General features: G+C 47.6%; 1 protein-coding gene across 1 annotated transcript in view; it reads right to left on the reverse strand.

Annotated features, from left to right (window-relative positions):
• Positions 1–173: 173 nt before the first annotated feature.
• Positions 174–12,981, reverse strand: part of COL18A1 (collagen type XVIII alpha 1 chain) — an 81,686-nt gene continuing 68,878 nt past the window's right edge. The window contains exons 28-42 of the mRNA XM_081930383.1: positions 12,892–12,945; positions 11,854–11,928; positions 10,832–10,906; positions 10,664–10,706; positions 10,132–10,194; positions 9,227–9,270; positions 8,312–8,434; positions 7,436–7,589; positions 7,242–7,318; positions 6,499–6,627; positions 5,864–5,899; positions 5,086–5,403; positions 3,921–4,118; positions 3,230–3,345; positions 174–2,682 (exon numbers count right to left, since the gene is read on the reverse strand). Of these exons, the coding sequence (XP_081786509.1) occupies positions 2,469–2,682; positions 3,230–3,345; positions 3,921–4,118; positions 5,086–5,403; positions 5,864–5,899; positions 6,499–6,627; positions 7,242–7,318; positions 7,436–7,589; positions 8,312–8,434; positions 9,227–9,270; positions 10,132–10,194; positions 10,664–10,706; positions 10,832–10,906; positions 11,854–11,928; positions 12,892–12,945 (1,719 nt within the window). The 3' untranslated portion in view covers positions 174–2,468. The remainder of the gene's footprint in view (positions 2,683–3,229; positions 3,346–3,920; positions 4,119–5,085; positions 5,404–5,863; positions 5,900–6,498; positions 6,628–7,241; positions 7,319–7,435; positions 7,590–8,311; positions 8,435–9,226; positions 9,271–10,131; positions 10,195–10,663; positions 10,707–10,831; positions 10,907–11,853; positions 11,929–12,891; positions 12,946–12,981) is intronic.

The following is a 12,981-nucleotide window of genomic DNA, read 5'->3' on the forward strand; positions in this document are numbered from 1 at the left end:
GTGTATCGTGGATTTTTTCCCCAGATATCACGCTGGTGGGCTTGTGAGTGCCACCCTGGCACTTCCAGCCTAAAAGGCACTTTTCCCATTCTCCTGGAGCAAATGGAGTCAGGGTTCAGTTCAGGGATGTAGACAGAGCCCTCTACAATTCCCTGCAAATGAACAACAACAAATAACAAGAGGATACTTTCCTTTATTCAGTGCCTTTAGAAAACAGTTTATAGAACACAACACACAACTGACAAAGATATAGAGATCCACAGGCTTTTAAAATTGCATTAAAAATTTCACAAAATACAGTAGACAGTAATAAACTGATTGTGTGACTTGCACAGGCTCCCTCTCCCTCCCTCCCCATCTGGAAATAAAATTTCAGAAAGACAATCAATGAAAGCTAGGTAGAAATTCAGCACCTTGGTTTGTCAAAACAGACTCAAACGCTCAGACATTAATGTGTTTATAACAGAACTGATACACAGCAATCATCTGCCTGGCCAAGACTTCTGGCACTGAAGTGGAAGGGCTGTGATGGAGGGAGAGGTACCAGAAGCTCAGTCACAGTTAAGACCATAGCATGGCTTCCTCCACTCTGCATTCAGCGCTAAAATGGCAAAATACTGCTTGCCTACCTGTGCTTGGGTGACACACACTAACAGACAGTGACTGGTGTGAACTCTAGTCCTTCCCCCTCGGAAATGTCAGCACAGTGCCATTCTGCTCTGATGCGGCAGAAGAAATGCTGGAAAATACAGCTATTAGAAATGGCTTGGTTCTGGTGGTTCCTGCCACAGTGTATTGGGGACAGGGGAGAGAAATGAAAGGGGTCAATACTGGACAGAGATCGTTCTTAATTGCCTAAACTTTGTATTATCTCTTTATTTTGGAGCAGTTGCTAATAACAGATTCCAGATCTGAGATATTTAGGAGAACATTCCTGGCTGGAGGATTATAAATCTGATCACCTGCTACAAACACAGCTCGCTATAGGTCCACCTGTTCTTCAGGGTCTCAGGTAGGACGCTTTCACCTCACCTGTTATTTACAGTGGAGGTGCCAGGCCTTGAACCTGGGTCCTTCTGCATGCAAAGCATAGGTTCTGCACCACTGGGCTTTGGTCACACTTCTTCTGATAGGTTAAAGCAACAGAGGGTTCTGAGAGCTAGCATGACCCCCAAGGCTTCAGCCAGGAGGGCCCTGCCACTTTTGCACTGACTGTTTTCTTTGAATATGGCTAGTAGAGGCATCCTCTATGGAGAATGGAGGAAGGCAGGGCAAGTAAAGTATAAAAATGTAAAAAAAACCAAACAAACCACAAATCCAAATACTGATTGTTACAACAGCAAGCAGTTTCTTCTTCCATTATGGCCTGTAAGGAGACTGGCTGAGGCAAAAGTCACTTAGGAGGCTGTTAACACCTCTAGTTCTCTTTTAGAGCTAGACAATGTGAAAGGGCTGGGTGGGGGAAGAAGCAAAGGAGAGAACTCTGCCGTAGCAAGGCTTGAAGGTTCAGTCTCACTGCTCTGGGCATGTTGTCTCAGCAAAGGATACTGTCAACTCTGCAGCAAAAATTGCAACCAGCTATGAAGAGTGTTTGCATCTATGTTTGGAAATAATAAGGCATTATGCCAGCTGGTGAGTCAGGCAGAGATAAGGGAGTGTATTTTCTGCAAGCCCATATATTCCTCTCGGGGGAGGGGGGGCAGACAATCAATTTCCTGGTCTCTTTGGCAGGATCCCCCCCCCCCGATACTATGCTGGGCACACAACAGAAAAGCCACCTCAGTGTTTACAGAAATCTTAATTTTGATGATTATGCACTGTCCAGCAGGGTCTAAGCTTGTGTTATTTAGCACCATGTCCCCACTATAAGGCAGGCAGTGCCAAGTTATCGGGTTGTGTAATGCAGAAACACCTGCAGCGCTACACTGACAGTAAGGGGGACGCTGCTGTTTGAGGGCTACCTTATGTTAAATCAGCCACAATAAATAGACTTTCTGACCTATCCCAACATGGCCTTGGCTTTTTTAAGGGGCCACCTGAGTGGAATGGGGGGAGAGAGGCAAACAGGGAAGCTTAACACACACAAACAATTCAAGGGTTAAACATGAGCAGGATTAGAGAGAGAAAGAGAGTTAACTGCTCCATGTACCACACTTGCCTGGAGATTGCCTTGCACATAAGCCTGTTCTGCTCCAGCCCCTCCAGCAGGCACGTATGATTCATAGCAGCCACGCCAGGAGGAAAGACACAAAACATTCAGCACCAGAGCTGCGCTGGAAGACACTCTTTGGCTTTGTCACTCATTCATCTGCTTGACTGATATATTGTGGAACTGCTTGGGCACATGATCCTGGTGGGGGTGGGGGGTGGTGAGTGGGACCGCTTGCCCATTTCCCCTGTTCCTTAAGGGAAAACATGTGGGTTCCCTTCCTCCACTTGCAGCCAGTGCTTTTGTTGTGTGCCGTTTTTTATTTCTTGGAAGAAGTCATGAAGCTGTTTTCAATGCAGAGGACGATGAAGGCGTTCTTGCAGCTGCTGCTCTTCTGCTCGAGCAGCTTGCCCGACGCCAGCGAGGAAGCCTGCCCTGTCACCACCGTGTCGTCTGTCCGCCAGGTCTCACAGTAGCTCTCTGTTAGCCGCCGTCCCTTGGAGTCAGAGCCGTGCCACACGGATTTCTGAGGCCTGAAACATACCAGAGTGTTAGGGGTTGCTTCACACGTAAGTGGCTGCAAGTACCCCAACAGTCATGGCTCCCCTTGGGCTGATAACTCTCAAAGCCACCCATTCTTGCCACATAAAGTGGGGACAGTTGGTCTGGGCAGCATCTTGTAGGAATGAACTGCTGCCAGCCTTGGGATAAGATACCTGGGACACTTACTCCACTTCTTGACCTTAGACAGTCTTTTGGGAAGGAAAATAATGCTACACGCAACTATTATACTGCTGGGGCAACATAAAATGCTTGGCATAGCCGACTCTCTTGGCTTCTAAACATTTTGTCCCTGAAAACCTGCCCCCAAGAGAAGCATCACATGGGGCTGGAAAAAGAATACAAGATAGCAAACACATTCCTCTTCTCTTTGCCTGCTCTTTATAAACAAAGGAATCTTCTTTGATGCCCTTGGAGTTGCAGAGCCAGAGAGGCCAGCCCCAGCTGCAGGGGCAGCAAACCTGCAACCGTCGCACATTCCCAGATCTTCAGACAAACAAAACCATTTCCCCCACCTACCATGCAGAGTCTCTCAGGACATCCCTTCCGTCAAAGGAGAAGATGCGAACCCCAGTTCTGAATGGAGCATCAGTGCCGGAGAAAAGGTTCTCCCAGTTATTAAACAACAATTCATCCTGGAAAGGAACAGAAACGGGCAATGTAATAATGTAACTGCTTTGAGAATACTTTCTGCCTGTCTGATAACTTTGAGACAGGCTGCCCTTTCCATGGACAAGACCTTGGGACCTTGCATGTCCCAGGTTCACTCCCTGGTGCCTATGGTTTAAAATATCTCAAGCAACTGGTCTGGGTGAGGCCCCTGCCTGAGAACTTGGAAGGACAGCTGCCAGTCTCCCAGTTCAATGCAAGGCAGCTCTTTACAGAAGTATTCAAGCTGACGGCTTGGTCTACATTACAGATCAAGTATTAAAGATAAAGATATTACCAGCATTCTCAAACTTTTCAAAGTTGGTTTAAACCTTTTTATAAAAAGTAAATAAACATAAGGTGTTAAGAGATGATGCTGCCTTGCAGGTTTGCCCCTGACCACTAGTCTTGATGTGTAGTTCTAGCCTCAGTTAACACCACTTAGAGGCTGCAATCCTACACAGGGGCAGGAAAGGAAGACAGCAATCCCATCGCTGAGCTTCATGTTTGCCTTCTGCTGTCACGAAGCGTTGTGTTTGCTCAGGCCTCTGACCAGACGTACCCTGAGGTTGACAATAGGCACCGTGCCCCTGTCTGCTCTGCGCACTATGCTGTAGAGGTCTTGCAGTCGGGAGGAGAGGAACGCTCGGAAGGTACCCGTCAGTCCAACCTCCCTGGCTTGCTGGAAGCACTGGAAGTCAGCTCCTCGGATGCCCCGCATGCTGCCACTCAGGGGAGTGTTCAGGGCTATGAGGTGGAGCTGGAAAAGCAAGAAGATGACCACACATGAGAGGGAGCCTGTACCAGTACACAAGGGAGCTCTCAGTGCAACTGGCAGAGGTGCTAAGAATGCAAGGGGGAGGAATGTCCGGCCACCACAATACAAGCAGCCAGTCAGCGACGGGGCTGAGCATGGGGGTCGGGGTCTTTGCACCTTGATTGCTGCTGCAGCAGCAGCTTTCTGGGACTCCTAAGAATCATGAGAGGCCAGCCCTGTTATTTCTCTCACTGGAAATCATTCATTGTTGGGGGGACATTTCAGAAACAGTTTGCCTATTCAATGGTTATGTCCACAAAACAGTCAAATTATAACTAAAATGCAGAGGATATAGAATGTAGTAACACCCTCGCCCTCATCAAAGCTACTGCAACATGGCTCTGGGATGCATTCCATCAAATGAGAACTGGATATATGGTACAAATTGTGTGGTGTGGCCTAGCCAGCTTGTCACCCCTGTAGTCTCTTCTTTAAAGGCATCCTATACCAAGTTGTAAGCATACAGTGGCCCTATGGAGCAGCCTTCCAACCTTGGATGGAGTGGCTTCATTGTTGACTGGCTGCCTACATCTGAAGCAAAGGGATGCAGGATGCAGACACCCTCTCTGAGGGGATTGGGCCCTTTGGGCCCTTCAAGCTATGAACTCACACCATTCAGAGGTTTTGATGTTTGATTGGGATTCTTGAAGGGGCCTCTTGCTCATTCATCCCTACTGCTGGCAAAGAAGCCCATTCAGACTCCTCATTGTTAGTGGCAGACCATCATGCTAAGCTAGGTGGACAACCTGTACAGAGGAACCCTTCACAATGGAAGTCAACAGGCAGGGGACCCTTTGGTGCCAGCTGCTTTCATGACCCCACTCTCGGTGTCTTTATGTAGGGCCAATTGAGGCAGCCACCCAGGCAAAACTGCAGCAGGGGACTCTGCCAATGTGTGCAGGGCACTCACAGCAGGCTGGAAGTCATGGTGGGTGTGGACGGCAGAAGGAGCGGCCTCAGGCTGGCGGTTGAGGAAGAAGGCGTTCAGTGGCTCCTGCTGGTGCTGAGCTCCCTGGTGTGGCTGGTGGATGGCGGGTTGCTCAGGAAGGCGGTGCTGGTTGGCCACACTCTCATCCCCTCTCCAGGGCTTGGCAGTGGAGTAAGCGCTGTATTCTCGGTGGGAATGCACAGGCAAATGCTGTTGGAAGGGGCGCTGGGATCCAGATGATGAAGCCGTTCCTCCATGGGAGTAGTGGACATTGGGAGGCCTATCATATACCTCATTGTCCTGCAGCAGAATGAAGGGTAATGTTTCTAGAACCGTTTCTAAGTGTCCTCTTAGGGGGTCCGTCTCACAGAAGAGCACAGGTCAAATACAGCCACCCCCACCCCCATTTCCTGCCACTCGCAGCACAATCATCTGGCTGCATTACCAGCAGAGCCAAGCATGTACACCACCAGTCTGAACAACAGCCAGCTGCATCCCAGTACGGGTGATCCAAAATCCTTAGTAGCCCACTGTGGACCTGATCATTCAAGTCACACTCCCTCTGCATGACATGCCTCATTTGGATTTTCCCTGATCTATACCCGAGTGCACCATATAGGTCACCATGTATTGAAATCCAAGCACTAAAGAACATAAAAAAGATTGATAATCCCTGGATCTCAAAACTCCTAGCAAGCTTGGAATGACCCACAATAGACCCAGTCTATGTTACAACACCAGGTAATAATGTTTCACTTACCAGCCCAGGGCCAGAGATGGATATTCTTTCCTCAAGCTGAAATTAAATCAGAACAAGTCATTATACCATTTATATGATGTGTTTTGCTTGCTTTGTAACACTTATAAGAACTCTAGGTTGGTATTATCTCCAAATTGCATGTCTGAAGTCTTGCCTAAGACCACCCAGTGAATTCATGGTTGAGGAAATACTTCATCTAGGGAATTCCCAGCTCACAGTTCACTCTATACCACCAGCACCCTATTACTATTATTCTTTAGGATGAATTTTGCTATTTTCGAATGCATATTCGGTTTTGGAGGGAAAGGGAACATTTGCCAGAATGAAATAAAGCTGTAGTTCTTGCAACCTGAAACTTATCCAGGAATTCATTTGGTAAGGAGGAAACAATGTCTATGGATCCCATATCAGATTGTTTCAAGTAAGCTTCTTCCAAATCAAGCCAGAGGAAGCTCATTCATCGCTACAAGGGAGCGTTTCTTCCTGGCATTGCATTCTGTGTGTATAAATTAGCAGTGGGTTCTACATTGCTCTGAGCATCTGCCAATACCACACAGAGAAAGACCGCTCTCCAAGGTAGTAGTCCACCTACAGTCTTACCCCAAGACTGCTGTGTTCACACACATCATACTCACAAGGACTCTCCTGAAACCACTGCGGACACGGATGTAGAGCTCTTCTCTGTCCCGGATGAAAAGGAGCTGTCCTTCTGGCACCTCATGCGCTCTGCCCATCATGCTCTGATAGGTTGGCAAGATTCGCAGCTGCCGGAAAACAAATCATTTGAAAAAGGAACGAGGAGAAGGGTGCAGCCATTCATCAGTCTGAAGTACGAGGTGGTGGCTCACCATTAATACAATTTATATTTGGTGCCCTTGTAAACTGCGGGCATATTGATGACAGCCCTTGCTTTAATCACACAGGGTTCTTCATCAAATAGAGAGTACCTGAGTTATAATAGGTCATAGTTACAGTCAGATTCACAAGCCAGATGCCAGATGCCAGAAGCCAATGACAAACTTCATGGTCATTACTCTTACAGTGTTATCATGTCTATTACAACAAATATTTGTTGTAATTCCCAGAAATTGGAGTGGCGTTCCTTTCAATTAGCACCCTAGAGCTTTCCAGAACTAGCAACAGCTGTTCCTATTTGCAGGGCTAGCAGCAGCAGCTGCTGCTGCTCCTATTGGACGATAAATGGTTGTCCGTGTTCATAGATGGAGCATCATCAATCACTCTGGCAGCGGCAATCTCTAGCCAATTTGTTAAATCCTTGCTTGAGCAAAACCCATCAGGGCCACCCATAGGAAGGCAACTTGCTCCAGCCCCACGAAAGGAACACCACTGTGTAGGCTGCAGTGCCTCTTTTTCTTACCCCAGAAGATGATGTATCACTGGTGCCTGGAGTTCCCGGTGGTCCTGGTGGCCCCGGTGGCCCAGGAATACTGATCGCTGGAAAGGAAACGAATCCAGAGCTAAACCTGGTATATTTGCACAAAGCTTGTTTTTAAGGCCTAAAGCAGGGCCATTTGCAATGAGTAGCTGGGAAAGGATCAGGTATCTACTCACATTGCCTATGGGGTCCTGGAAAGGAAGGGGGTCCTGGAGGGCCAGGTGGACCCGGGGGTCCTGGGGTCCCTGGGCGCCCCTCAAATCCTGCACCAGGAGGCCCTTGGGGGCCAGGAGGACCAGGAGCCCCTCTAATACTGTCCCCTTTGGGGCCCTGAAGAAGCAAATGACATACATGTATATTAGAAACACTGAAGTTTTACTCAATGGCAGAAACATCCATCTGCCGGTACTGATCCGCCTAAGCAATTAATTACATTCATAACCAAATGCATAGTTCTAATCCTTCCTCCCCCTTTCTCCTTCCATTACCCCACACAAACACATTCCTCTTCCAGCTTCCTAGGCCCCGTGGCACATGGAGCAAAGGAAATGTCAGAGTTTAGCTCCATGCCCCAAGGTAAATTATCCAAAGCTCTAACAACCAGTAACCCTTCCACTCCAGGTGCCCACCCCACAACTTGCCTCCTCTCTCACTTCCCTTGTTCTCCCACCTGCTACTACAGTCTCTCTCCACTGCTTCTGCCACTCTGGGCAAAACAGCATTTGTTATGGTGGACAGCCTCATGGGATAAGAGAAGGCTATTCACAAAGCAAGGCCTCTCCTCCCCACCATCAGGAGGATGTAAAACAAAATCTGCCACCTGTGGCAGCTACCCTACTCTGCCTATTGGCAGGGACTGCAATGCACTTGAGAACTTCTGCACTTTGGAGATTGGGTGCTTATCCTTCTCTGCCCAAATCCCCTACCAAAGGTGCCACTTGCACACTCCGTTTCCCCAGCCTTGGAAAGTATTATAGAATGCAGAAGACTATCCCGTGGTAGAAAGATGTTGGCCGCCAACCCTCGTAACAGTGCAGTGTGGGGTATCTCACCGGAAGACCAGGATATCCTGGGGGGCCTGGGGGTCCAACAGCACTTGATCCAAACAATCCTCCTCCGCCTGGCTCACCCTTTTCACCTTTCAGACCTGGGTCCCCTCTGTCCCCTCTTTCTCCCTATGGAAAGTTATTAAATAAGCAAATAGACAGTGGTCAAACAAAATGCATTCTCCTATCTCACCTCTAAGATTAGCACTATTTCCTTCTAGACTTGTTCCTCTGGCTTGTCCACACTTCCCCTTGTGCTGTGCCTAGAAAACGGGTCCAAGAAGTTTTCTGCTTGACCCATGCTTTCTGGGCATGAGTCAGAGTGGTCTATCACATTAGGGAATATCTGAATAAAATAGGTTCATTGGGCAGACCTCTCTCTCCTACATCTTGCACCCAGCACCATTACACCAGCTGAACTTCAGTTGTTCAGCCACAGTAATGACAGGTGAAGATACCTCCTAGCTGAAGCTTCAGCAATATTCAGGGGCAACTAATGTGAAAACCATCAAAACTGACAAAGGGGAAGAGAGGAAAAAATACAATCATTCAAATTATCTTAGATAAAATAACTGGTTTTAAGTTGTATTGTGCTGGTTGTGGCGATGATGATGGCTGGTTATAAAGCTTTATGTTTTTGTATTGTACGATGGTCTTCGTAATTTGTTTGCTGTCCTTCAATTTTTTATTTTAAACACCGAAAGCCACCTTACAAGGGTAGTTACCTAAAAAGGCAGCTTGTAAAGTTTAGAAGCAAATAGTAAATCAAGCAAAAAGGCTTTTTGCCTATCCTTGTGACCCTGGCCTCATTAAATGCAAAGCGGCACAAACCTGTTTGCCATCCTAGTGTGTCCTCCCCCAGCAAAACCCCTTAAGCTTCTTTTTAAATCTGTATATTCCTCCCAAATGGCAGACACTTACCCTGAAGGTGGAGCCAAATCTGCTGAGGTCATAAGGGAACTGGCCTTGTGACAAAGGGAGAAGAAAGGGAGAAGAATGAGAAGTTCGTAACGGCAAAGAAACCAACTCTGCTCACTGTGGGGCTTCTTTCCATTGTGATCTTTGGATCTTTCTCTTATGATGCACCTTCATGGCACAACCCAGCCATTTATGACTGTATGGAAAGGGCTATTGTTTTTCACTGGGTGAAAAAATTGGAAGCAATACTCATGTAAAATGCATTATTTTAGCTTGTGCTAATTAGCCTTGTACTTGTACCGATAAGGCTTGCACTCTGCGTAACCTTTACAGATTTTTCTCCAGGAGGATACAGACAAGCTCAGCTAGGCTTTGGCTTCCTGCACAACGAAAAGGAGGGGTCATAGCTCAGAGGTACATCTGTTGCCTGCTTTGCACATAGGTTTGATCTCTGGCTTCTATGCTTAAGGTAGTGAAGGTGCATGTAACTTGACTAGATGACACCAGGTTTATTCCAGCCCTGCAGGTCTTAGGTTTTGTAGAGTACTCCATGGTAAGCAGTGAAAGAACTAGCCTGTACAAAAGCTGTTGGATGCACCTAGCAAGAGACATAAAATAGGGACAATAGGCTAATAGTGACAGAAACCTGCTGCAAAGCAAGAACTTGTGTGGTGCAGCCACCTCAGAACAACACACCTAAACCACAGCATGCTACAGGTCTAAGGCAGGAGCAGGGAGGTTAATTGGAGGTGTGCAATGCTTAGCTACGAGTTGAGTGCCACACGGCTCAAGCACATGAGCCAAGTCACAAGAGGCTTCCATGACTGCCACTAGCTCATGTATCCATGATAGCTCTTGGTTAAAAGGTGGGAGTTAAATGCAAGTAGCAACACTGCAGGAAATCTTACCTGGGGGCCCAGGAGGACCCACATCACCTTTTTCTCCCTTCGGACCAGCAGAACCATGGTAGCCTGAAACAAAGTCCTGGCATAAGGCTAGACAATCCCCAAGAGCCAATGAGAAGGCACTGCACATCCATAGGCCAAAACGCATCAGATGGGGTGATCTGCAAACACCCCACCCAGCCAAGTATCATGATAAGGGTGAAAACAGCTGTCTTCCCACCAGTGCTCTACACCATTTTTCCCCCTAGCAGCATTGCTACTGCCACCATATTGGTTCAGGGGGCTGGTGTGCAACCAGGAAAGGTTTGGTGGGCTGGATCAGGCTGGCAGGCCAGCAGGTCCCAATGCCTACTTGGGCAAAGACTGGCATTCATATGGGAAGTCTTTAATGGTGACCCATAGAGCACCATGGAAAAGGAAATTATGAATCCACCCTTTCCTGCTTCTATAGAGGGATTCACCCCAGGAATCTGATGGGGAAAGCCGATCTTTGTCATCCAACCCCATGCTTTAACCTCTTCTGCAACATCCTTACCAGGCAATCCTGGAGGCCCCGGTGGTCCCACTTCACCAAATGCCTGAAGTTGCAAAATAAATGAAATACATTATTACCCAATCATTGTATAACTAACAAGACATGCAGTTTCTGGCATTTACACGTGTTTCCCCCCAGCAAGGAAAATGCACGTAGGCCATTACTCACATTGTTGTCATAAATAGGCACTATGCTGCCCGGAGGACCTGGGGGGCCAGGAGGGCCAGGGAGCCCTGGAAGACCCTAGAGAAAGGAAGAGAAAAACAGACATCCTATTAATTATGTGGGGAACTGACTAAGAACAGATGGAATAGAACAGGACACTAGCTAATATTCACTCAACAGTGACAATTCTGCAACCACCCTGTGTCTTTGTGGGTGGTGGGTGCTGCTCCTGGTTTTAACTGGAACACAAGATTGTGCGATGTGGCATTGCTTCTACTTCCAGGACTTGCGGTCAACTCAAAAGGTGGAAGACAGGAAGATGACACAGCCAGTGGAATGCATCCTGCACTCTGTTCCACCTCCTTATCATGCATGTCATCGGCATTTACAAAAAGCAAACAATGTTTGTGTTTCTTTCCACCACCCACAGACAATACTTCCCCAAATCCCAGACTCCAGGACTCCAGGCTTCAAATATTTCATTATTCTGTCTGCAACAGCAGAGGAAATCAGAGTGTTCACACACAATATACTTGACAAAATTGTTCTTGCAGTGCATGGACCAGGATTAGCATTGCTTTACTAGAGTCCACACGGTGGGTGGTTATGGCACTCTAGGATTGGTGCATGAGAGCCCAGGGGTCTGGCAACAGCACAGAATTAGGCCTATGGTTTTGTTGCCTCCCCAATGCTGTGCTGTGCTGCTGCCTGCTCCCTGGTTCTAAGTAGACCAGAAGCAAAATCACTCCAAGGCAAAGGGGATGCAGCACACATGAGAAATAATGCTCTCACAAAAATGCTTGGCCACTGCTGCATTTGGATACTTGCAGCCACACTAGGACAAGAGCAAGGTCGTTTTCAGATGCCCCTTGGGGAGGCATGAGACCTTTTTCTTCTCTCATAACAGATGATGCTCATGCTCGGGGTTACAGTGGAATACAAAGGCCATCAAAGCTAGCAGCACTGCATGCCAGCCTTCAGCATAAACTGCACCATGCAGAGAGATGTGTCAGTTTTCCACTTACCCTTAAGCCCAGCCCTCCACTTGCGTCTGCTGGGTCACCTTTTTCTCCTTTCAACCCATTCATACCGGGTCGGCCCTGCAAAGGACAAAAAGCCACTGCTGAGTCAGCTTAATGGACCCTTGTAATGACACAGCACTAATGAGGATCCAAAGCACAAAGAACGATACAAACATCACCTTTTGTGCTCCCATCGGGTGAAGTGAAAGGGCTAAGAGAGAAGAATCTACTGAGATCCCACAATTTCTCTATGGGGAGCTCCTACGTACTACTCCTGAAACTAAATGCCTCAAGAGTAGGTAAAACTATGTTGCGGTTCTGCCTCGAATAGATGATTTAACTGGGAAGGCCAGAGCTGTTGATATGAGGTTAGAATTAAAGGGAACAAACAGCAGGTAAAACCCTTGGTACTTTCATAGGTCCCTGAAGGAAGCTCATGGCAGATTTTGCTGGTGTCACATGACAAACCTCTGTCCTTTCTTAGCACTGTCACACACCAGCAAGACATACGAGACAGTAACCAAGCCAGAGCCACTCTGTTGAACAAGATGGAAAGAGGGGCTTGTAGGATCAGGAGAAGGGCAGGTTCATCCTGACTGGAGAAAGACAACCCTGAAGAAAATGCAGGGACAAACCTTGTGTTGGTAGAAGCAGCATGGCAGGATCTCACAGTAGAATGCGAGACAGGAAAGTGGATGATCCTGTTGTATCTAAATGTACCCAGAGCCTCCATGCTTATGGCAGGAGGGAGTGCCAGCTGAGGGGACCCAGAAGCATAATTCCACTTCCAGATGCATGCAGAGCCACTGAGGGTTTGTTATGGCGCTTGCATTGTTTTACCTAGGATCCCCTTTTGTTAATGGTTCAGTCTGGAGTGAATTAATGCCAGAGTCTGATTTCTGCAGCTCCCCTTGGAATTTCTATCTAGCAGAGAGGTAACAGTGACTATTCTAGAGGTGGATGAATTTACTCCTCTTCCCCCATTCTGTTTCTAATAAGGGAATGTACACTTGAAGACAATCTAAAAATCAAAATTCTTACAGGTCTTCCAGGAAAGCCGATTTCTCCTTTCTGTCCATGCCGCCCAGGTGGCCCCTAGAAGAAGAACAGAGAGAAAAGGCAGGCTTAGAA

Source organism: Podarcis melisellensis (assembly GCF_964234715.1).
Source record: "Podarcis melisellensis genome assembly, chromosome: 1".
In the NCBI taxonomy this organism is placed as follows: Eukaryota; Metazoa; Chordata; class Lepidosauria; order Squamata; family Lacertidae; genus Podarcis; species Podarcis melisellensis.